The sequence below is a fragment of the Colossoma macropomum genome, unplaced genomic scaffold (genome assembly GCF_904425465.1).
Source record: "Colossoma macropomum unplaced genomic scaffold, Colossoma_macropomum, whole genome shotgun sequence".
In the NCBI taxonomy this organism is placed as follows: domain Eukaryota; kingdom Metazoa; phylum Chordata; class Actinopteri; order Characiformes; family Serrasalmidae; genus Colossoma; species Colossoma macropomum.
In genome coordinates, this window is record NW_023496051.1 from 514,849 (window position 1) to 537,343 (window position 22,495).

The 22,495-nt window shown below is 39.1% G+C and overlaps 2 protein-coding genes across 2 annotated transcripts in view; both read right to left on the reverse strand.

Annotated features, from left to right (window-relative positions):
• Positions 1-13,297, reverse strand: part of LOC118804588 (calpain-2 catalytic subunit-like) — a 31,709-nt gene extending 18,412 nt beyond the window's left edge. Inside the window, exons 1-6 of the mRNA XM_036565115.1 lie at positions 13,079-13,297; positions 8,280-8,349; positions 5,133-5,251; positions 3,942-4,075; positions 1,982-2,150; positions 395-529 (exon numbers count right to left, since the gene is read on the reverse strand). Coding sequence (XP_036421008.1) covers positions 395-529; positions 1,982-2,150; positions 3,942-4,075; positions 5,133-5,251; positions 8,280-8,349; positions 13,079-13,297 — 846 coding nt within the window. The remainder of the gene's footprint in view (positions 1-394; positions 530-1,981; positions 2,151-3,941; positions 4,076-5,132; positions 5,252-8,279; positions 8,350-13,078) is intronic.
• A 2,665-nt stretch (positions 13,298-15,962) lies between these two features.
• LOC118804589 (calpain-2 catalytic subunit-like) overlaps positions 15,963-22,495 on the reverse strand; it is a 30,613-nt gene continuing 24,080 nt past the window's right edge. Inside the window, exons 17-21 of the mRNA XM_036565116.1 lie at positions 22,230-22,298; positions 20,596-20,674; positions 18,613-18,729; positions 17,157-17,215; positions 15,963-16,224 (exon numbers count right to left, since the gene is read on the reverse strand). Coding sequence (XP_036421009.1) covers positions 16,201-16,224; positions 17,157-17,215; positions 18,613-18,729; positions 20,596-20,674; positions 22,230-22,298 — 348 coding nt within the window. The 3' untranslated portion in view covers positions 15,963-16,200. The remainder of the gene's footprint in view (positions 16,225-17,156; positions 17,216-18,612; positions 18,730-20,595; positions 20,675-22,229; positions 22,299-22,495) is intronic.

The following is a 22,495-nucleotide window of genomic DNA, read 5'->3' on the forward strand; positions in this document are numbered from 1 at the left end:
GTGAACTCCTGTGAACTTTTAGCCCAAAATTTCACTATTTTGGGACTTTGCAATTAAAGAAAATATTTTTATTTATTTTATTTTATTTTATAAATAAAATTTGCACTTTTATCATATAAACCAATGTAGTATACAAGCACTCTGTAGAATCAGAATGTTTTCAATATATAAAGCATCAAAAATTGTGTTGAATCTAAAAATATGTGCATTCTGACACAATTGGAATTGATTTTTAGTTTGTGAGGTGATCCATACCATTGACGGGGCTCCACTTAAACGCCTTAAACTGCAAAGGCACTTCAAATCCTCACTATCATGTCTATATCTAATATATTATGTAGTGAATAATTTAGTAGTTACTCAATAATGAGCCTCCTAACTGTAGTTGACTTACACATAACCACGGCCATTTACATGTAAATCCCTCAGGGCCGCAGGGCAACTCCTCAGCTCCTGTTACAGAGTAGGCGTGTTCTTTTATCAGCTGCCCCCTCTTCACCTCCCCACAGCCCGCCTCTGGTCTGGAGGCCTGGAACACATCACAGTCACAGCTACACCTCAATTACTGCAAGTAAAGTAAGTCATTATGGTGAGCGAGAACATACCTGAATCAGCAGCTTTGGTGATCAAGAACCTTCCCTTCTTCCTAAGATCACCCAAGTTGCATATGGTGCAGTTAAGCCTTATAATGAGGCCACTGATACAGAGGAATATGTAAACATTTGAAGACCCCCAGCACAATTACGTTTACTTGATTTTTAAGTGAAAATAAGTTAAGAATATCCTCAACTGGAAAGAAGCTTAAATATGACATTTTCCTAATTTCTATTTATTTGCAGAGTTTAACATGTTAATATTATATTATATTATATTATAAAATATATTATAAAAAATAAAATGTGACATAACTTTAGCATAGGCCATAATTCATGTTTTTTCCCAGTATGTTAAATTCAGCAAATGAACAGGAATTGTGGATTATAATGTGTAGAAATGTGTGCTCTGTAGAGGATGTTTTAACTTATTAACTGATTTAAAATCAATAAAAACTAATTTGTAAACTTTCGAGAAAATATGCCATTATTTTGACAAAATGTCAAGACAATAAGTCAGTATTTTGACATAAAAGTCAAAATCTCAAGACAATATGTCAGTATTTTGACATAAGTCAAAATCTCCAGACAATAAGTCAGTATTTTGACATAATGAGTCAAAATCTCAAGACAATAAGCCAGTATTTTGACGAATTTAATTAAAATCTCAAGAAAAGATGCCATTATTTTGACATATTCAATCAAAAATGCAAGATAATAAGCCATTATTGTGACATAATAAGTCACAATCTCAAGAAAAAAGCCATTATTTTAATATAACAAATCAAATCTCAAGGAAATTAGCCATTATTTTGACATATTTAGTCAAAATCCCAAACAAATGCACCATCATTTTGACATACCAAGTCAAAATATCAAGTAAATAAGCCATTGACAGTCAATCAAAATGACCATTTTCACAGCAGGGGGTTCACGCTCCTGCCCGTTCCCCCTTATTGCTCACTAGCAGTTCAACACAGGGTCATAACGTTTCAGACAACAGTGCCCTGGTTCATCTGAAAACAGTTACAGGGGAAAGAATATTTTTATTTGCATATATTAAATACAAGTATCCAAGTCGATTTCCATTCCACCAGTGGAATAGCCACTAGGGGCACTGCAACTTTTCACTGCAACAGTTCAAAGGCATATAATTATGAATAAAAGTTCAATATTTTCAGTAATATAAAAATAAGTTAGTGGCATGCTGCAACTTCAAATAATGAGTAGATGGAAGAAGAAATTTTTAATGCCTTATTTACAGACAAAATGTATACAAAATCCCAAATACCAATAACTGTTATTAGTAGTAACTTTTTTTCACATAAGAAAAAGGCCAGAAGAGCTAAAAACAGGTTTCTTTTTTCATATACATGCAAAAAGCTTACGTCAATAGAGCAGCTCAGCAGTGATCCCAGGACCAGAGCCCTCTGGATGTGTCTGAACAGGTGTGGACTTGCTTTGTTCAGCTTGTGGACCTCTGTGATGCCTCCAGTGAAGTCCTCAGAGGCGTCGCAGGCCAGGCCTCCAGACAGCGCCTCATAGCAGCCGTACAGCCTTTGTACACAGAGGCAGCAGGTACGGGATAAACATGGTATTTACTGGTATTTACGGTTACATTACTGCAACCACAGTCTGGCAGTTTCATAATACTACTAAAGCAGTGCTTCCTTTTGGGAATAGATGGTTCTACCAACACAGTGTACCAACACAGAGCTCAGTATGTGGGCTAGGACTTTAATTCCTCAGGCTTCTAAGAATATAACTTGCACAATTAGTAGTTACTGAAATTAAGTAGCACGCCTGCACTAACGTTGCTTACTTGTTTGAAATGTTTGGACTGCACCGTAAACTGTTCGCTTAAATGGATAAATGATATTAGTGTTTAAAATTATTATAGTGTTAAATTTATATTCGACATGAAGCCTCAGTGATGCAAGTTTAGAGAATAAAGACTCAAATCTGAGCAGGTACACTTGTTTTGTGTGAGAAGCTGTTAGCCGAAGCTGCTTTTGCTTTAATAATCCTTGCTAGCATTACTAGAAGCTATAGCGTTAGCTTGGCAAGAACACCCACACAATCATGCAGCTAAATGAAGCCTCACTGACATAAGAGAATAAAGACTTAAGTCTGAGCGAGCAAACCTGTGTTTTTGTGTGTGGAGCTGTTAGCTTAAGTCATTTTTGTTTAAATATCCTTGTTAGCACTAGAAGCTAGCTAGATTTACCCAATCACACAGATTCATTCCAGCTCGCTGAAGCCTCAGTGCCACAAGTTTAGAGAATGAAGTCTCAAATTTGTGTGTAAACCTGTGTGGAGCTGTCAGCTTAAGCTACATTTGATTTGCTATCCTCATTAGCACCAGTGGCTAATGTAAAGAAACAGATACACTCAACCATATGGGTTCATTTCAGCTCACTGATGCTGTGCTGAGGCAAGACTCAAATCTGAGCAACTGAAATCAAGTGACTGGTTAGAGTTTATAGTTATCATAATCATGCATATTCATAGATCTCTGCATTCTTAATGAGTATAAAGGTTTATGGAGTGTCCTATGCCATGTTAAGTAGTTTCATGGGCATAACAATGATATATAAATATATTTAACAATTTATTATTGCTCCCACCCGTGCAGTTCTGATAAAGCGAACTGAAACACAATATCTGGAATAGTCTATTCACAAATACATTAACCTCTGCTGAAATAACACAACAGTCATGGTCATCAGGCACGCTATGAAAAAAAGCAGGAATTAAACAGAACCAGACTTTTTTCCAGGTCATTTTTAGCTGTTTCTTTCGGTCCATTCTTCATGAAATTTGGGCAACAGACATTTTTACATTATGTCAAAGACTGAAAAATGACAAAAATGGAGATACAGGCTATGATTGGTCATTGTCTTTATTGAGGCTATTCTTTAATTTGCAGAATCAGGGCCTGACGCTGGAGGTTTGGCAGTTGCGACACAACAAAAATTGGGCTGAATTTGTGTAGTCTGATCCCAGCTAATTAGCCCTTAAGCTACAAGTCAACACTGATTAACCCTATCAAACACAGACCCATCGTTCCGGCAATCACTATTGCTTTAGTGATCACGACAACATCTATAAGAGACCTAAACACTGAGCCTGAGCTTGTTTTTGAGCTTGTGCATGTGGCATAAATATGTAAAGATGTATGACATCCCAAAAAACTAATGCCAAATCCGACCCGACATCTCTGACTTTTACATTATTATTATTTCAACATTCCATGTTTTTCATTTTAACAAAACATCTTTTTTGAATTAAAAAAAAAAACAAAACAAAAACTTAAGTTTAACAATGCAGGGTAAATGGCAAACTCACTTAGCGTAGGCCTTCTCCAGCAGGGCGCTCCAAAACTCGTTCCTCTGCTCTGAATAGACAAATAGTAGCTTCCCGTTTCTGGTGGGCAGCCGGTCATCGATGACAACATCCACCCACTCGCCATAATGCCAAAACTATAGAGTTTGACAAAATGATTCATACTTTTTCTCAGTCTTTTGATAAACTAGACCTAATAATGAAGTTATTCATGTAGCATTTCTTGAATGATAAACTAAAAGCATATAAACAAGGCTGAAGAGCATCTAGAGCACATGCACTCACTGGTCACTTTATCGTCCATTTTATCAGATTCACTTACCACGTAGGTACCCTTTGTAGTTATACATTTACAGATTGTAGTCTAATTGGTCAGCCTTTCACTGCTCTGTTCTTCAATGTTCAGGACCCCCACGGGACCACCACAGAGCAGGTATTATTTGGGTGGTGGATCATTCTCAGCACTGCAGTGGCACTGACGTGGTAGTGGTGTGTTTGTGTGTATTGAGCCGGTTAAAGTGTTAAAATTAAAGTGTCGGCTCTAACTAATAAGCGACAAAAACACCTGCTTATGGCCTCACATGAAAGCATGATGTCTATGATGAACAGCCGGTCAAATAAAAATGAGAAATCATATGACCTAAATATTTAGAAAGGGAAGCCACTGTCACCAGAGTTTGAAGCTGAAAGTTAGCTGGCTAAGCAAGAAATACTGTGTTGAATGCTGAGATTATAATTGTCATTCTTATTGTAACTTATTAGAACCCCAAACAAGTATCTGATCATCAGCATTATGCAATTAGCCCATTATAAATGTGTACAATTTAGACAGCTTGTGGTAGACATTGTCATTAGTTAGCCTCTATATTCACAGAACATGAGTCTGCAAGACTGGGGGCCCCCAAGAGGCTAGAGCTGGTCCTGTCCACCAGACAATTAACAGTTGCTCAGTAGTGGCCCTGTTGGGGTCCTGATAAGTGATGAACAGGGTAAACATGGCCTAACTAACTGACTGCAGTCTATCATTGCAGAACAGCAAACAGGGACGAGGGTTGCAACTTAGCTTTAGCTAGAAGCCCTACATACATTACATGTGCAGCGTTTTAGAAACGAAATAAAAACTTAGCTGAAGCCAAAATGAACCGCCCCCTCAAAAAAAGCCAAAGAGCGAGAGAAACAGAAAGAGTTGGTAACCTTAAAGTGAAAGATGCCAGCATAGTCCTTCTCAAAGCTCTGCTCAGGTGGAACCACATGATCCAGAACCTTCTTGTTCAAAGTGAGTGAAGCAATGGCTGCCAGGAGCCAGCAGTTGCCTACAAAACCAGCACAGAGATACTGAGTGTGATTAATTACACATCTTTGCAAAATCTTTGCAAGAGTGTTGTGGGAAGCCCCTAACCCTTTACAACACATGAAGTACTATTTAAATTCTTAGTTATTCCTAGTTGTTACACCCTGTCAGCTTCAGTGTTTACACATGCCATTTAGCTTATTCCCAGACATATAACTGACTCACACCTTTTTGGAAAGCTGTTTCCAGTCAACAACAGGGAAATCCTGTACACTTATGAGGAAAAACATTATGACCACATGACTAATACACTGCTAGTCCTACATGTGCCGCCAAAACAGCTCCGGGCTGCTGAGCCATGGGCTCTACAAGACTTCTGATGTTGCCCTGTGGTATCTGTAACAAAGATGTTAGCAGCAGACCCTTTAAGTCTTGTAAGTCACGAGGTGGAGCCCCCGCAGATCGGACCTCTTGTTCCAGCACATCCCAGAGATGCTTGATCAGATTGAGTTCTGGAAAATTTAGAAGCCAGAGCAACACCTTGAACTCTTCAACATGGTCTTGAACAGATTCCAAACAATGCGTGCAGTGTGGCAGGGCACATTAACCTGTTGAATGAGGCCACTGCCTTTGGGGAATACCTCTGCCATGAAGGGGTGCACCTGTTCCACGACAATGTTTGAGTAGGTGGCACATGTTGACATCAAATTGGCATCCACATGAATGCCTGCACCCAGGATTCCCACAAGAGCATCGCACTCCCTCCACCAGGTTGTCTTCTTCCCACAGTGCATTCTGGTTCCATCATTTCTTCCGAGGTCTAGTTCCGATACTTTGCATTGTAAGGTTTATATATTGGGTTTGAGAACAGTTTTGCAGACAATTGTATTGTTTTGTTGCGTTTTGTTTTCATTTGTAGAAGGACTTCTCCTTTCCCCTTTTAGATTTTTGTTCTTGTTTGCATCCCTGGAAACGTTGACATTGTGGATTTGAGTGTCTTGGACTCTAGGTTCAAAACCAGAGGAGGAAATATCCCAACAAAAAACAAGCACAAACTCAGGAACATCAGTTAGGATCACCTACTGGTTTGGACATTGGTGTAAATCTGGACAATTTTGTTACTTCCCTTTCATCTCTCACAACCACAGACTTGGGACTCTTTTCACCTGGTAAGAGCGATCCAGTTTTCTTTTCTTCCTGCTGGCCTAGAGACTCTCACTTAGAGAGTTCAGAACTATAACTTGTGCACAATTCATGTTGAATGGTTGTTGGGAACAGCTTTTGTATATAACTGAATGAGAAGACATGCTTTGTGCACGCAACATTTGTTGTGGGTCAATCTGTGCAGAGTTAAAACAGCTAACTAGGTACCAACTCCGGTATTTGTAATCTGAGCATTTCCAAACTAGCGGATCGTTCGTTACATGATGAAGGGTGTGATGCACTGTAAGCTGTCACACATTCCTCCGGTAACCATGCTGCTTGCCATCCAATTTTGTTGAATTAAAGTAATTTTGAAATTTTGAAAAGAAAAGTAGGCCAAAATTCTTCCAGCAAAGTAAAAGACCGATCTCCAGTGATAGGATGCATTTGGCTGCAGTTGTTGCTGCTAAAGGTGGCACAACCAGTTGTTAAGTGTAGGGGGCAATTACTTTTTCACATGGTTGTTGCAAAACTTTCAAACTTAAAAAAAACTGGTTTTGTGTTTCCTCGTATTTTCCTTGTCTTATATTACTTGTATATTTTTTATATGAGGGCAAGACTCCTAAAGGCCCAGTCACATTAGAATTAGCAAGCAAAATTTTGCAAGTCCATTTTTGGTGAGCTTTGACATGCTAACTTGCGTCAACCAATAGCGTTACTGCTTTGTCTGTGTTGACCTCAAAGTGGCCCTTCATATAGCAGCACTAATTATCCAAAATGGAGGAAACGCTAATTTAAGCACAAACTATTTAAGTCCCCACTGGTTATAAATGAACACATGAACAGCGGAGACATTGTGTAATACACAGTCCATCAGGAGACTGTATTATTTTTCATTTTTGTGATTTTACTGTTTGTGGAAGCTGAGTTAGCCAGCTAATTCCTTGGCTAACCACAGCTGCCACCAACCACATCAGTTATCTACACAATTTTGCTACAGATCAGTGAGCAGCACCATTTTTATGATAGGCTAGGTAGCCAGTTTGCTAACTGCAGTGCTAGCTTCTTGGCTAACCACAACTGCACACCCCAGTCAGTCACCTCATTGTTGCCAACCATGGCAGTTATCTAAAATTTTTGCTTGTTTTTACTGCTTATTGTTTTTATTTACTGCTTATTGCAAATTAGGTAGTTTGCTAATTGCAGTGGAGGATGTTTTAGTCTCCAATCGTCCAGGCCAGCCTCAGTCCTGCCTATTTTGCACACTGCAATGTCAAGTGTGACTGCAGCTTCAGGACAACTCATTGAAACAGACATTTCAACAGAATGTTAGATAAACAAAATTTATATGACTGATCTTATGTGATAAGACAGCGACATAAGGCAATCTTAAAAAGGTTAAAGGATAATCAGTGAACTGTCATGGATTGTAACTAGTTTAGTGAATCAGAATAATGATCCTGTAAACATTTCTTTGCTTTTATTATAGAATAAAAAGTGGACTTGGGATGTAATGGTATTCCAGGTAGTTGCTAAGGTGTCGCTAAGCCATTGCTGTGGTATCCCAGGTGGTTGCTAAGCCATGGCTCTGGTATCCCAGGCGGCTGCTAAGGTGTTGCTAAGCCATTGCTGTGGTATCCCAAGTGGTTGCTAAGGTTTTTGGTAAGTCATTACTGTGGTATCCCAGGTGGTTGCTAAGGTTTTTGGTAAGCCGGTACTATAGTATCCTAGGTGGTTGCTAAGGTGTTGCCAAGCCATTGCTGTGGAATCCCAGGTGGTTGCTCAAGTGTTGTAGGCCATTGCTATGTTACCTTAAGTGGTGGCTAAGTTGTTGGTAGGCTGTTGCTGTGTTTTTTATGGTATAGCACATGTATGTAAGGGAGCTGCTTATTGTAAATATTACTTACCCAGAGCACCCTGAATGATGTCTGTTCTTTTTGCTTCTTCAACAATGAACTGAGGTTCAGGGGTCAGCTCCTGGAGCACAAAAACACATACATACTAGTCTTTTATTTTCAGTATGAAGCCCAAAGAAGTCATCAGAAACAGGAATGATTAGCTTGTTGGAGGAAAATGATTCAGCGCATTATGAATAGTCATGATTAAGACATTTTAGCTAACAACTAATTATGCCACTATTTTATGCCTAAAGCGTCCAAGCTAACAAACCTTGCTTGCTAGTTAGCTTAACATATGAGCTACTTCTAGGCCTAAAATGATTGACTGTGCTTACTGTGTGCACACAAACTTATACTCATGCAAATCATACACTCATACAGCTATACCAAATCATGTGTAGAGAAAAGGCGGAGGTCCTCACACTGGGTGAAATGGCTATCTAAAACGGGTAACCAGAGAGAGACCAGGGAGGCCAGAGGCTCTGAGTGGATGAATGGCAGCGAATGGATGAAACACCAGAGTATCTTGAACAAACTGATGTTTTGAGGATGTAAATCATAATGTAACAAACTGAGTGCGTTTACATGCACTCAATATTCCTCAATAAATTTCTGTAGTTATCTGATTATTCAAATGGTCATGGAAGCAGCACACTCTGATTTCTTAGACTGGAGTAAAGTCTAGAAATCCGATTGAGAAATCCAATTGAGAAATCTGATAAAGAGAGCTGGATTTTAGCTCAGTAATCAGATTTCTCAGTGCATGTGAACTTTTACTCTGATTTCTTTCAGTCTGTGCATGTGTGAAAACAGACCGCGGCACTAGAAATAAGCAAGCAGCATCACTGCAAGATGGCAGCAAAACACTTTTGAAGTGGTACCGAAACTAAATGGATGCTTGACAAACTGAAGAATTTAAATATTCTTCCTTTTCTAGATGATGTATGTTGATATTTTCAGGTAAAGTGGCGCGATGTTTTTAAAAAAGAAGCTGTGGCATGAAGTTTGAGTTTTATGTTACGTTTACGTCACGTCTTCTTGTGTGAGTTTATTGGCTCGTTGCAAATCAGAAATCTGATTACTGTCTGACTCATGTAGACCCAGAGTTTCCCCATTATCTGATTACCCAGGAGCATGTAAATGCGTTGATTGGATTACTGACAAAATATAATTTTCTGCAGTTATTGGATTATTTTGTGCATGTAAACGCACTCACTGTTACGTCACAACAGACATGATCCTACTTCTTTGCAGGTAGTGCTGGTAAAACAGGACTTTGTACTGATCCTAAGACTTATTTAACCAGGATACTGGAAAAACAGAAAGCTTTTTAAAACAGATCTTCCCAGGTCAATAAATTACAGCATTTTTGTGGTTAGGTTTTGCCATCCCTGCTGAAATAAAACAGCATAGACCAGTATGCATTCCATGCTGGTCTAAGCTGGTTTGTGCTGGTCTGGTGCTGGTTTAGCTGGTCACCCAGCATGGTCATGTTGGTGAACCAGCATACCAGCATCCAAAACACAACATATGCTGTATTTTTGTAGCAGGACTATAATCATAAACTTGCACACCACACACATTTGCAAGGTTTAATAAATGTGGGAGTTCAGAAGAACTGAACATGAGGCTGTGAGCATAAAAGCTAATAGTACTAGATTTTTAAAGCTCATGTCTCCTCATGTCCTGGAGACAACAGGAAGCGTCCCATTGTATCTGCTCAGATGGTTCTTGCTTTTAGGAAAAGGAGGGGATGTTTTCTAACATTAACAAACTACAAGAGGAACAGGAAGCATGACAAAAACAAGTGTTGCTCATTATAATAAACATACTTATAAAGATATTTTAAGATTGTATTCAGATTTTATGGGAAAAAAGCAAGACGCACTGATTCACACAAGCAAAAGAAGGAAATGAACTGCTAAACAAGCCACAATGAGGATGATTTCAGTCAAGAAAGCAGAAAACATAAAACTCAAACTAGAAGAGATGAAACAATGAACATGAATGAATTGGGTTGTGAATAAAAGTTGTGTTCGCCATGGTGTTCCAGGTAGTTGCTACTGTCCTGGTTACTGGGGTGCTGCTATGCAGTTGTTAGGTTACTGCGGGGTTGCTAAGGTCTTTAGCTGGTTGTTAGAGCAGTGCTACTGATGTATCCAGTTTGGTTGCAAAGGTCTTTACTAGTGATTAGTTTGGCATTCCAGGTGGTTGCTAGGTGTTGCTGTGTTAGCTTAAGTGCTTGCTAAGATGTTGCTAGGTGGTTCACCATGATATTAAAAGTGGCTGCTGTGAGGGTGCTACAGTATTTCAGGTAGTTACTAGGGCCTTGTTAGGTTGTTGCTATGGTATTAATAGGTGGTTGCAATGGTATTTTGATTGGTTGCTACAGTTCTGCAAAGCTATGAGGATTATAACAATACAAATTAGGTGAAAATCGGTTGAGTAATAAGGAAGTTGTGGCTGATTTAATCCTGAGACTCTTCGTCTCTCAATACAAGTGAGTTTGTTCACAAGCGGATCTTGACCTCTCCAACATGGCGGACGCTCAGACGTATCACCTCAGATAGAGAACAACAGACAATGCGGCGTTTGTATATCTATGGGTTTTGATAGGCAATGGTTAAGGAATCTCCTATGGTTGCTAGGTGGTTGCTATGGTATCTTTGGTGATTGGTAGATGCACGTGTGCTTGTTCTTTTGGTAGTAACTGTTGCTTGGTTGGACAATCTTTAGAGAATATTTGCAAACAAATCGTATTCTACCTAATGATAAACTTGTTTTTTATCAAAATATCTACATTTATAATGCATCATTAATTTGAAATGGTATTTTATTTATTTTGCATGCGTGTGAAAGGCCACTGTTATGAAAGCTTTAGTGCAAAGTTTGTCACAGACATAGAATTACCACAAATGCAGAATTTCTACCAGAGAAACTGAATTTTTACTATAGAAATAGATTTTTACTAGGTCTATAATTTCACCCTCACCCCTTAGTAGCCGCTACTTCTCACCATAGAAAGAGAATTCTTAGCAGGCAAAACTCAAAACCAGGGAGCTCAGATTCTAATCCTATTGGCCTAGGAGAAGCGAATCAAAACACAGGAAAGGTTCTAGATGCAGGGGTCAGATAAGACCGCATTCCTTTCTTAAAAACATAAACAAGGTCAGACTGATCTTGGAAGCAGTTACTGCATTCAAGCGTTCAAAGTGGCGATTTGGAGGGGGTTCATAATAAATGGTAAACTAATGTCCAGAGTGGGGACTGAAGTGATGTTGCATAACACTTTACTGAAGGGCAGCATTCATAAGCCTACCTGACACCTACATAGGCCTTTCATAACAACTAACAAAAATCTATATGAATGATTCCACTGAATTAGTTCAAATTGCAGCCCCAGAGTTAAAAAAACAAAAAAACAAAAAAACAATTAAGGATTCAGAACGTAGATATTTACAAGTATTATGTTCTGATTTATTTAAACTCAAGGCATTAACTGAGATATTCATTGACTAAATATATACAAAATCATCACTTACAGGATACTTTTTATTTTTATTTATTATAATTTTTAAATAAAAAACTCTATTTAAAAAATGCTGTCCCATTTCTTTTGTCACCACCGAAACACAGTTTTAGTCTGCAGACGGAGCCTTATTTTAGCCACACCCCTGCATTTTAGAGCATCCCTGTCCCTCATGACCGCAATGTGAGCAGCTAGATCCCATTGTTTTGAAGTAAATGTGTCCCAACGTCTGAAAATCAGTGTGAAACATTAAGAATTGTCACCACCGAAACAGATATTTTATGCGACTCAGTAATTTTTTGTGTATTTTAACGAAAAATATGATGATTTTATGTGTGTACAGCTGTTCAAAGCTGTGTTTGCTAGTCATGTACTGGCTAGCATTTTTGTTCTGCTCAAAATTTGCTAAATGTTTCACTGCTGAAACAGTCACTACCGAAACAAAAGCTTCAGTAGTGTTATGATGGTGTGTTAGTGACAAAATCAGATGTACAATCATTTATTTGAATAAAATAAACATAATTAGGGTGTAAGGTCATTTAAAGCAAAAAATATTTGAGTTTTAAGTCCAAGTCAGTTTAAAGTCTGAAATGTATTTTGAACTGTGCAAAACAGACAGTGCAAATGTGCAAAAACAGGCACAAATATGATGTAACTATGAAATATATAACTATATGAACAGTATATACATAACCACAAATATACCTATGAATGATATACACATGTATATATACACACAATACTATAAATACCATATATACTGTATGTTACGTACTGTTAGAGTAAGCAGTTATGTGTTGTATTCTATAGTGAATGTATATAGTCTGTTGTATGGAAATGCAAGGGACAGTAAATAATGAATAAACGTTGTGTGCAACATACAATATTACAATATTACACTGCGACCCATCCAAGCCAAGGCTTAATCTCGAAAAATCTCCTCACCTGACTGGCCTTCATCTGAGCTGCTACCTCTCAAAGAAATTTCCACATGCTAACACTATGGGACCATTCACTCACACTACCTTCCCGCCAACAGCAGTATGGCTACTACTGATGAGATCGTTTCAGATGCTAAAGATGAAAAAAAAAAGAACATAAAGAGCTGCTGATAACGTTATTCCTGTCTCTTTCACTCTTTTACACTCTCAATATGTTAAATTTCTTAAAATAAAAATAGCTAATAGCTTTATATCACGTATCCTCCGTCGTTTACCTCAGATAATTAGCACGTGAGACAACAACTAATGAAAGGATGAAAAATAACTATAATATCTACCTTCGGTCTCCGCCACGTGACCCCGCCTCCGAGCTCGCGAAAGCCCAGCGCGTGCGGAGCTGCCTCAAACGTCTCGTCCTCGAACAGGCGGCCCTCGCGGAGGCACGCGCCCCTCAGCGCCTCGTAGTCCTGCTCCAGGTAACGGAGCGCGTCAACTCGCGTGCCGAGACCCCGCGCCCGCGAGCGCGCGTGCTGCAGCTTCCCTGCGACCCCGGACATGTTCTCACTCAGAATCACAGCGCGCGGGAGAGGGGCCGGCTGTGCGCGCGAGAGGTGGGGAGTCCCAGAGCGGTGGTTTTTGTAAACGATTCACTGTTTCTGGACATTTAAAGAGCCCATATTCCACATTTGCCTTGTGTTTATGTTTATGTGTTTATGAGGCCCACCGATCACACCTGAGTGGGTTTATACACTGAAAAGGTCATCATTTATCTTTGCATGAACATTTTTAACCTCACTTCATCCCTCAGAATGAACATATGCCTTTAAGACGGGGATATGCAAATGAGGTGTGTTTAGATTGGCTGCACTGCACTGTACCTTGTTCAAAAAGCAGTCAACACCCCTTCTAACTTCAGATAAATTCTACAATAAAGATAATAAACCAATGTTATATAACAGATATATACACAGATTAGGTATAACATTATGACCACCTCCTTGTCACCACCTCAGGTAGGAGTGTCTAATAGAGTGGACAGTGAGTGGACACTGAAGTGTTTAAAAACTCCAGCAGCACTGCTGTGTCTGATCCACTCAGACCAGCGCAACACACACTAACACACCACCACCACGTCAGTGTTACTGCAGTGCTGAGAATGATCCACCACCCAAATAGTACCTGCTCTGTGAGGGTCCATGGGGGTCCTGACCACTGAAGAACAGGGTAAAAGGGGGCTAACAAAGTATGCAGAGAAACAGATGGACTACAGTCTGTAACTGTAGAACTACAAAGTGCACCTATATAGTAAGTGGAGCTGATAAAATGGACAATGAGTGTAGAAACAAGGAGGTGGTCTTAATGTTATGCATGATTTGTGTGTATATATATATATATATATATATACACACTAAGGGTGGGAATCTTTAGGCACCTCACGATTCGATTCGATTACGATTCAGAGGGCTGCGATGTGATTATAAAACAATTATCGATCTTTTTTTTCTATACGGCGTTTCTATTTTATCACTGTGTGAGGACTTGGTACTTTTAAAACAAAGTATTTGTAATGATCCATAATGCTTTACTTCCAATATCTTTTATTAATAAATCAAATGGAAGATGTGGCAAGTGAACTAGAAGGCTCTCAGTCACTGCTCTCGTTTGGAGCACATGAGACGCTGCTGCCAATCATCTGCGATAAAATGCGCAGTTACGGTGAAATAAGATCCAGTGGCAGTGGATGACCACACAGCGCGTTACAGCCTTCCTGCCCGTTTACTTTAGTGATTTTATAACTTCAGTTTTGGTCTTGTTGTAGAGAGAGATCTCTGTGTCAGTAAAGTATCTTTGAGACGGGACGTGTGCAACATAGCGCGAAAGCCCTGTTTCGCAATGTGCCGACTGCAGGTCACATAGCAACGATGCGTTATTCGCATTTATAAGCAGCGCAGTTGGTTTCCTGGTACGTTAAATCTGCAGCGACAGACGGTCAAACACTAAAAAGTTGCGAAGATGAAGTCGCTTCTCTTTCGAATTTTCCTGTTCCACCTTAAATGGTGCCACATTTAGGTTACATTCAGTGCCTCAGTCAGAATTTAAGGTGGAACAGGAAAATTCAAACGAGAAGCTGGAGAACGAGAAGCGACTTCAGCCTCGGAAAACAGTCGAATGCTGGGAGACATTTTAGAAGAAACTATTGAACTTCTGAGGAAAAGTTTCCTGAGGGAAAGGGGAGCAAAGCGGCTATAGGTAAAGCTTAAAGCAGAGTAAATCTGCGCCCTCGTTTATATTGTTTAGCCTATACTAGGACATTAACACATACTGAGACATACTGGACATTAAATGTTGTGGCTCCCAAGCTGGTTTGATTTTTGTTGAAAGGACCAAATGGCTCTTCTTATCATTTGTGTTGTGACTCCTGATCTAACCTGGCTTTAATGCAGAGGGAGCCGGTCGGATTTCTCGCTCATACATGTGTGTTTTTGTTATGTGCCGCCACAGACTGTCCGGGCGCTATACGTTATAAATTAAATATTTAGAAAATCGATTTTTGAAATCGATTTGTGAATCAATTCAGAATCGTTCACGTCCGCATCGTGATGCATCTAAGAATCAATTTTTTCCTGCACCCCTAATATATACATATGTTGTGCTGGGGGTCCTGTCCATATATATATATATATATATATATATATATATATATATATATATATATATATATATAAAAATATCGCTGTTGTCAGAAGAAAACCTTGTATCTCCAAAATGGTAACTTTACAGAAGAAGGAAAAACATAATTTACTTTGAATGTAAGTCAATGGAACCAGACTCCCCCCTATATATATATATATATATATACACACACACATACACTGAACATTAAATAAATGAATGGTTGTATCTGACTTTTTCACAGTGCCGTATTCACAGAAAAGGTTTGGGTGACTATTGACCTCTAGTGTTTGTTTGCAATGTTATCCTCACGGCTCCAGAACTAAACTAAAGAAGCCAAACTTAGACATTAAACATATCTTGGCTGCTGAACTACACATCTGGTGAATGGAAAATTTCCTGTAAGGTTATCATAGAGCTGCGTCGTGTTAGAGTGTAACATACCTGTCAGTCACCTGGGCTACTATTACTCCTGATTTTTTGTACCGCAAATGATGTTTTATGCATTTTTAACCACAAATGACCACAAAGATCTTGTATTGTTTTAAATGATAAAGGATGTTTTTATTACTGCAGATATTTCCATCAGTGTAAACAAATAGAGTCATATCGCTAGGTAGCTCTTTCTGCAGAGATATAATAAACACTTCTCATCATTCTTGTTGAAAACAAAATCTGAAAAAAATCTGAAAATTGCACTATATTCAGGCATTTATTCCTCCATGCTGGATTTGCTGAGCTTAATCTTCTTCAGTCATACTGGAGCTCACTGATCCCGAGCAGAGGCCTAGCTCAGCGCCAAGCAGAGCCACTGAAACACAAACACATTTAGAACGTTAATTTCAGCTTGTGTTTAGCACATTGTCAAGCTTCATAATTAAGCATTGCACATGACCAGAGGGAAACCTTCGAGGCCTCATAGGCTTTCAGAGAAGGCATAATGATTTTATGGAGACTAAAAAATGCAAGTGCATAATTTATATTTCATTTTCATTCTATAGAATCATATTTATATTGAAACTTTGCAAGCATCACAGTACTACTCTTGTTTTGAGGTAAAATTTTGGAAAAATTTTGTTAAATTGTTGAAACGGAGTGCAGAAAATTGGCCAGTCAGGAAGTCTTTTCCCCCGTAGCATCTAGGTAGACATAGCTACGCGAGGTCTCTTATTGGTTAGGACTTCAGGAGCCGAAGAGAAGGCCTAACGCTTTAGATTAACCATCAGCAATATTACAAACTGAAAGAGGAATCAATCATGTTTTGATTTCCAGTGTGTGAGACCAATTTAGTGAGGAAGTAACGTCACTTTAGGCCTTCTTGAAGTTCTAGATACGTCACTGAGTGTGAATACGAGCGTCAGCCTAATCAGTGGGTGATGATCAATGGAAAACTGCGGCAGCTCTACACCAGAGCTCACTACTGAGTCACTGTGAAACCGCTACAAGGTGAAATAAGCTAATATCTCTGTCACAAGCTTAATGTGAAACATGGAATTTCTTTTAGAACCTTCAAATGTCTGTTTAATCTAGAACTGCCTAAAAATGTTCATTGCAAACTGCTGTTAGCTTAGCGCTAACAAACTACTAGCAGAAATTAGCATTATTGTAGAGGTGAGATTTTTTCATGTTTTGACTGAGACATTCATGGCTCGAATCGAAGGCCTAGCACTAACTGTCACAGTTCACCACTGCATATGTATATAACCATTATATATATATATATATATATATATAAATGCCTACCTCCATAATATCCAGCTCGATCTTTCCAGTGTTTTTCTTATCAAACTTCTTGAACATTTCTGGACAGAATAGAAAAAAAAATGTATAAACATACACCATAGACCAAATGAACAGAAGAAAGCAGTGATGTTTCTACACACTGCCAACTGACTCTGATGGTCATGCCTCTCAATCAATCACTATCGTTTCTAAACATTTCTTCCTCCATAAAGCAAAGAAAAAACTCGTCACAACTAACCTGCAGTGAGAACGGTGGTGGCAGTAAACTGGTCTGAATTATTATGCTAAGAAATTGTGGAAATGTGTTGCTGAGGAACGTATGCTGAGGAATATAAGCACATCTGGAGGGTGCTGATGTTTTTATTTCACTCCTAAAGCTAAAAGGTTTTGGATTAAACTCTGTGGAAGAGCACAATCACAGCTCTGAGGTAAGATAACCTTTATCTGGGTTACTGTTCTTGCTAACAGTACTGTTTATCTGATGGGGACAGTTTTGATGATCTGCTGGGTCTTGCTTGATTGTGACGAGCTGTTTTTCTACATCTCTGACAAATTTTTTTAAACTCCTGTCATTGTATAAAATCCAGATCTGTCCCTCACATATATTAATAAAATGTACAATCCCATCCGTCGCACTGTATGAACATAGACATGCTTAATGTCTAGATGCGTCACTTACAGACATGATAAAAGGCACTAAATCCGGCGCTGGAGAGCACATCACATTAAACGTTAAAAGACCGCCGACCTTCTTTTACAACTTTTTTGTCTACATCATGCAGTGTAACCTGCTTTAAATGGGAATTCCACAAACTGTCTGCATAATTAAATGGTTAAGAGGTAAACAAAGCCATTCAGAGAGGTTTGATGGCAGAAACCACTTTACAATGGTGGTAATGGGGACTGGGGGGGTTTCGATGTCTACAATGTGTCTACAAATGTAGCTATTTTATATTTTATTTACTAGCGGTGAGCCTACACGTGTCTTCTAAATTTTTTATATGTAATGTTGATGATAGTGGTTAATCTGGAAAAAATGTTTGTTGGGGACTATTTTGCCTTACAGGGTCCTGCATGTACCCCCCCACCATGAATGGAGTTAAAAAAAAAAAAGTTTTAGGCCAAAATCTTTTCTCAAAATTTTGCGTAATAACTTTTTGTGACGGAGCTTTAAGATGCATAAAACTCTTTAGACATCTGGTTCCTATCAGCACCACTGTGAACAATTCTGACTCGGCAAGTTTCTCTAAAACAGAGCATTTCACACCAAACTGCTCTGAGTGACTTGCATACATTTCATTTAATTATGCAAACATTTTGAAAAATCAGCAGATTTCCCCTTTAAATCTGTGCAATTTCAGTGCAGAAGGTGATCCAACGGCAGGGGCAGCACTATTTAGAATAATTAAACCATGTTCCATCCTTAAGGTTAGTTCAATTGAGACTTTTCACTCACGGAAGAGCATCTCCAGACGGATCAGGCAGCCCACAAAGCAGTCAAAGTCGATGGCACTCTCCAGATCAGCGAAACGCGAGATGATCACCTGTAGCACTGATGTGTTCAGCTGGAAGCCTGAAAAAAGTGCATACAGTTACAAACATATGCAGAAGTTTGAACACCTCTTTTCAACTTACATTTAGATTACAAATAAGTTAACACGTCCTCTACAGTGAACTGGCATTTTTCTGGAATTTTTTTTTTAATTTAATTTCTATTTATTTTCTGTGTTTAACATACTGTAAAACATAACACCTAAAATATAAAATGTGCCATACCTTTTGAACAGGCCACATTTTATATTTTATTTTTTCCAATATTTTACATTAAGCAAATAAACAGTACTTGTGCATTAAATTTTCAAAGAGTGTTCTCTGTAGAGCATGTGTTAATTTGTTTTCACTTCAAATGAACAAAACATACCAAATGTTTGCATACAACTGTAAAATGTAGTCATCAGTTATCAGGGAATGTTACTATAGCATTACTCATTAGATAAATCACTCATTAGATAAATCTGTTGAGAAAAAGTAATGTGTTAACGTACGTATGCCTCGACCCCTCCCATTAAAAAGAGAAAGGCACTTATCTCTCAGGCATAATTTGCATGTAATTGTGTATTTTTAGACACAAATGCAAAATTGTGTGAAATTCTGTAACAGCGATCATCTCTGATAGCAGAACTAGCTGACACACAACCTGACATCAGTTGTGTAGCTCTTTGCAGTGGAAATGGTTCATAAGTTTGTTTTGTGATTTATATTTCATTTATATCTCAAGAAAAAGAGCCAAGGAAATAACATTAATGGCTTGCGTGTTCGAAAAAGTAGGCGATTACATAAATTCACATAAAAATAACGTGTTACTACGGCAATTTGAGCTCCCGAATACAGCAACAAACTAAGCAAGTGGTGTCAAACATACAGGCCAGGCTGACTATGGTTCTTATGGACTGAGTGTAATGTGGCCCATTACCTAAACTGAGTTCGACATCCTTGGCCTAATCACTGGCCCTATCGTGAAAAGGTCGTCAATTCAATTCCCGGTGATGCTACAGACAATCCGTGGCTGGGAGGGCTCACTCTGTCTGGGTGGTTCGGATGGTCCTCCCTGCTACAGATCTACTACAGTTTTTTTCAGACCCGCTACTGCCCGCTCTCACAAGATTTCATCCCGTTCCCGCTTGCTCCCACAGAAAATCAGAATCATTTCTCCCGCTCAGTTCTGTCAAGGCGAACTGACATCCGATATCTGACACGGTCTATTCACAAATACATTATCCTCTGCTGAAATAACGTGGCACAATAGTCATGGTCATCAGGCTCACTGTGAAGTAACTTCATCAAATGCTGTTTATTCCCAGTAAACATGAACTAAACCACAGGGTTATCCCGTGAGCAACACTGAAAATTAGTCCCGCGCCTCAACATATTGCGGGACCCGCAGGAGTGCACACCTCTACTCCCTACCCCCATCACTCAGCATGATGCTAGCCAACGTAGGAGTCTATTAGCTGACATAACAGAATTAGCAGTTAGCATTCTAGAAGATGTTAAGCTGTCCAAAGATGTTGTGCTTGTGGCAGCTGGAAAAGATGCAGCGGTGCTTCAGGTGCCTTGCCTCACAGCTTGGTAGGGCTGTGTGATGGAGGAGACTTCGCCAACGAGTGGAATCGGACGGGTGAAAAATTGGATTAAAATCCGAAAAATAGAAGAAGTATTCTGACAAAACTTACTTTGTAAGCACCCACAACACTTGTCATCAGCATGCTCAGTTAATCAGTTAGGAAATACCTGTGATACAACAACCTAAGCTTCCTCATTATGAGACTGGATCTCCAGAACTGGTTGTTTGAGAAGAGAGAACAGTAAGATGTGGAGATGTTGAGTGCTGTAGTCTTGCAGGAGTCAAACTAGAGGAAGAAATCTGAATGATTCGTACCTGCTTCACTCAGCGCTTCTCTGATCTCGTGCGAGCTCATGGTGCCGGAGTTGTCCGTGTCGCGGTTCTTAAAGATCTCCTGATGAGATAACAAGAAAATTTCATGAGATTAATGAAACTCCAGTACTTTAATACTTTTTTCATAGTAATAATCTACGAGAAGCAAGAACTCGCAGATGAATCTTGAGATGAGAGATAAGCTTAACTAAGCTTCAAACTCAAGGGAAACTGATTTTAATTAAAAATAGCATTTGAAAGCTATAATCAATGTTGAAATGCCTAAAATAAAATATATTCCTGAAAATACATACACAAATACATGTACGAATACAAATACAAATACATGTGCGGCTACTCTATAGCATCCCTATTCTATTGGCAATGATAGTCTATGGCTGTGACACAGCAGCACTTTTACTGCCTGTGTCAACTTTTCCACATACATAGTCCCTCCATTTTCACAGGCTCAAAAGTAATTGGACAAACTAACATAATTATAAATACAAGTAGTTTTTTTAATACTTAGATGCAAGTCTGGAACCCATGGACATCACCAAATGCTAAGATTCCTCCTTTGAGATGCTCTGCCAGGCTTTTTCTGAAGCCGACTTTAGCTGCCGCTTGTTTGTGAGTCTTTCTGCCTTCAGTTTTGTCTTCAGTAAGTGAAAATCATGCTCAGTTGAGTTGAGGTCAGGTGACTGACGACTATTTAACAACATTCCATTTCTGTGCCTTAAGAAGCTCTTGGGTTGCTTTCGCAGTATGTTTTGGGTCATTATCCATCTTGAGTTAAACCCTCTATTTACATTCATGAAGGCGTCTCTTGATTGTAGACTTTGACAGTGATACGCCAGCCTCCTCTAGAATATCCTTGTCTTGACTAGATGTTTTAAAGAGGTTTTACTTCACCATGGAAAGAATTCTGTGATCATCCACTTCAGTTGTGTTCTGTGGTCATCCAGGCCTTTTGATGTTGCTGAGCTCGCCAGTGCAATCCTTCTTCTCAAGGATGTAGCAAATTGTTGATTTGGCCACTCCTGAAGTTTCTCCAATTTGTCTGGTAGGTTTGTTTTGTTTTTTCAGCCTAATGATGGCCCCCTTCACTTGCGCCAACACCTCTTTGACTCATATATTGAGACTTCCCATGAACAGCTACTAACTGCATATTCAACACTTGGAATCAAGTCCAGACTTCCTAATTTGTCATGAAATAATGAGGGAATGGACCACACCTGGCCATGAAACTGCTTATTAGTCAACTGTCCAATTACTTTTGAGCCTGTGAAAATGGAAAGACTATGTAAAAAATGGATGTAATCCCTGAATGGTTAATGCAATATCTTTGCTAATTAAAGCTGAAAGTCTGCACTTCAATCACATATTGAGTGCTTCATTTCAAATCCATTGTGGTGGTGTACAAAAGCAAAATTACAAAAATTGTGTCACTGTCCAAATACTTATGGATCTGACTGTACTTCACACAATGTGTTGTTCAATCCTAATCCTGCGAGGCCCAAAACTCTGACAGATCATATCAGGAGAAAAACAAAACTGGACACTGGGCATGCAGCCCTCCAGGAAGGAACCTGGAGCACCTTGGTGTTTGTTTGTACATGGGGGTGAGCGTAATGTACCAGATATTTCTGCAGCTTCATCCAGAGAGCGTGAAACTCCAGCAGCCCAAGTGTTCCGTTACCATCTCTCTGAACGATGTCAAGGATAAAAGTCTCAATGATGACAAAGTACATGCAGTTTGGCAAATCAATCAATTAGTCTCCTGACAATTTGTCCCATGGATCGTATTTTGCTTGGTCTTAATCTACATTCACTCACTTCCCTGTATTTTTTGACACACTACTGTCACATTTGGAAAATGGCCTTAAAATTAGGAATACAATGA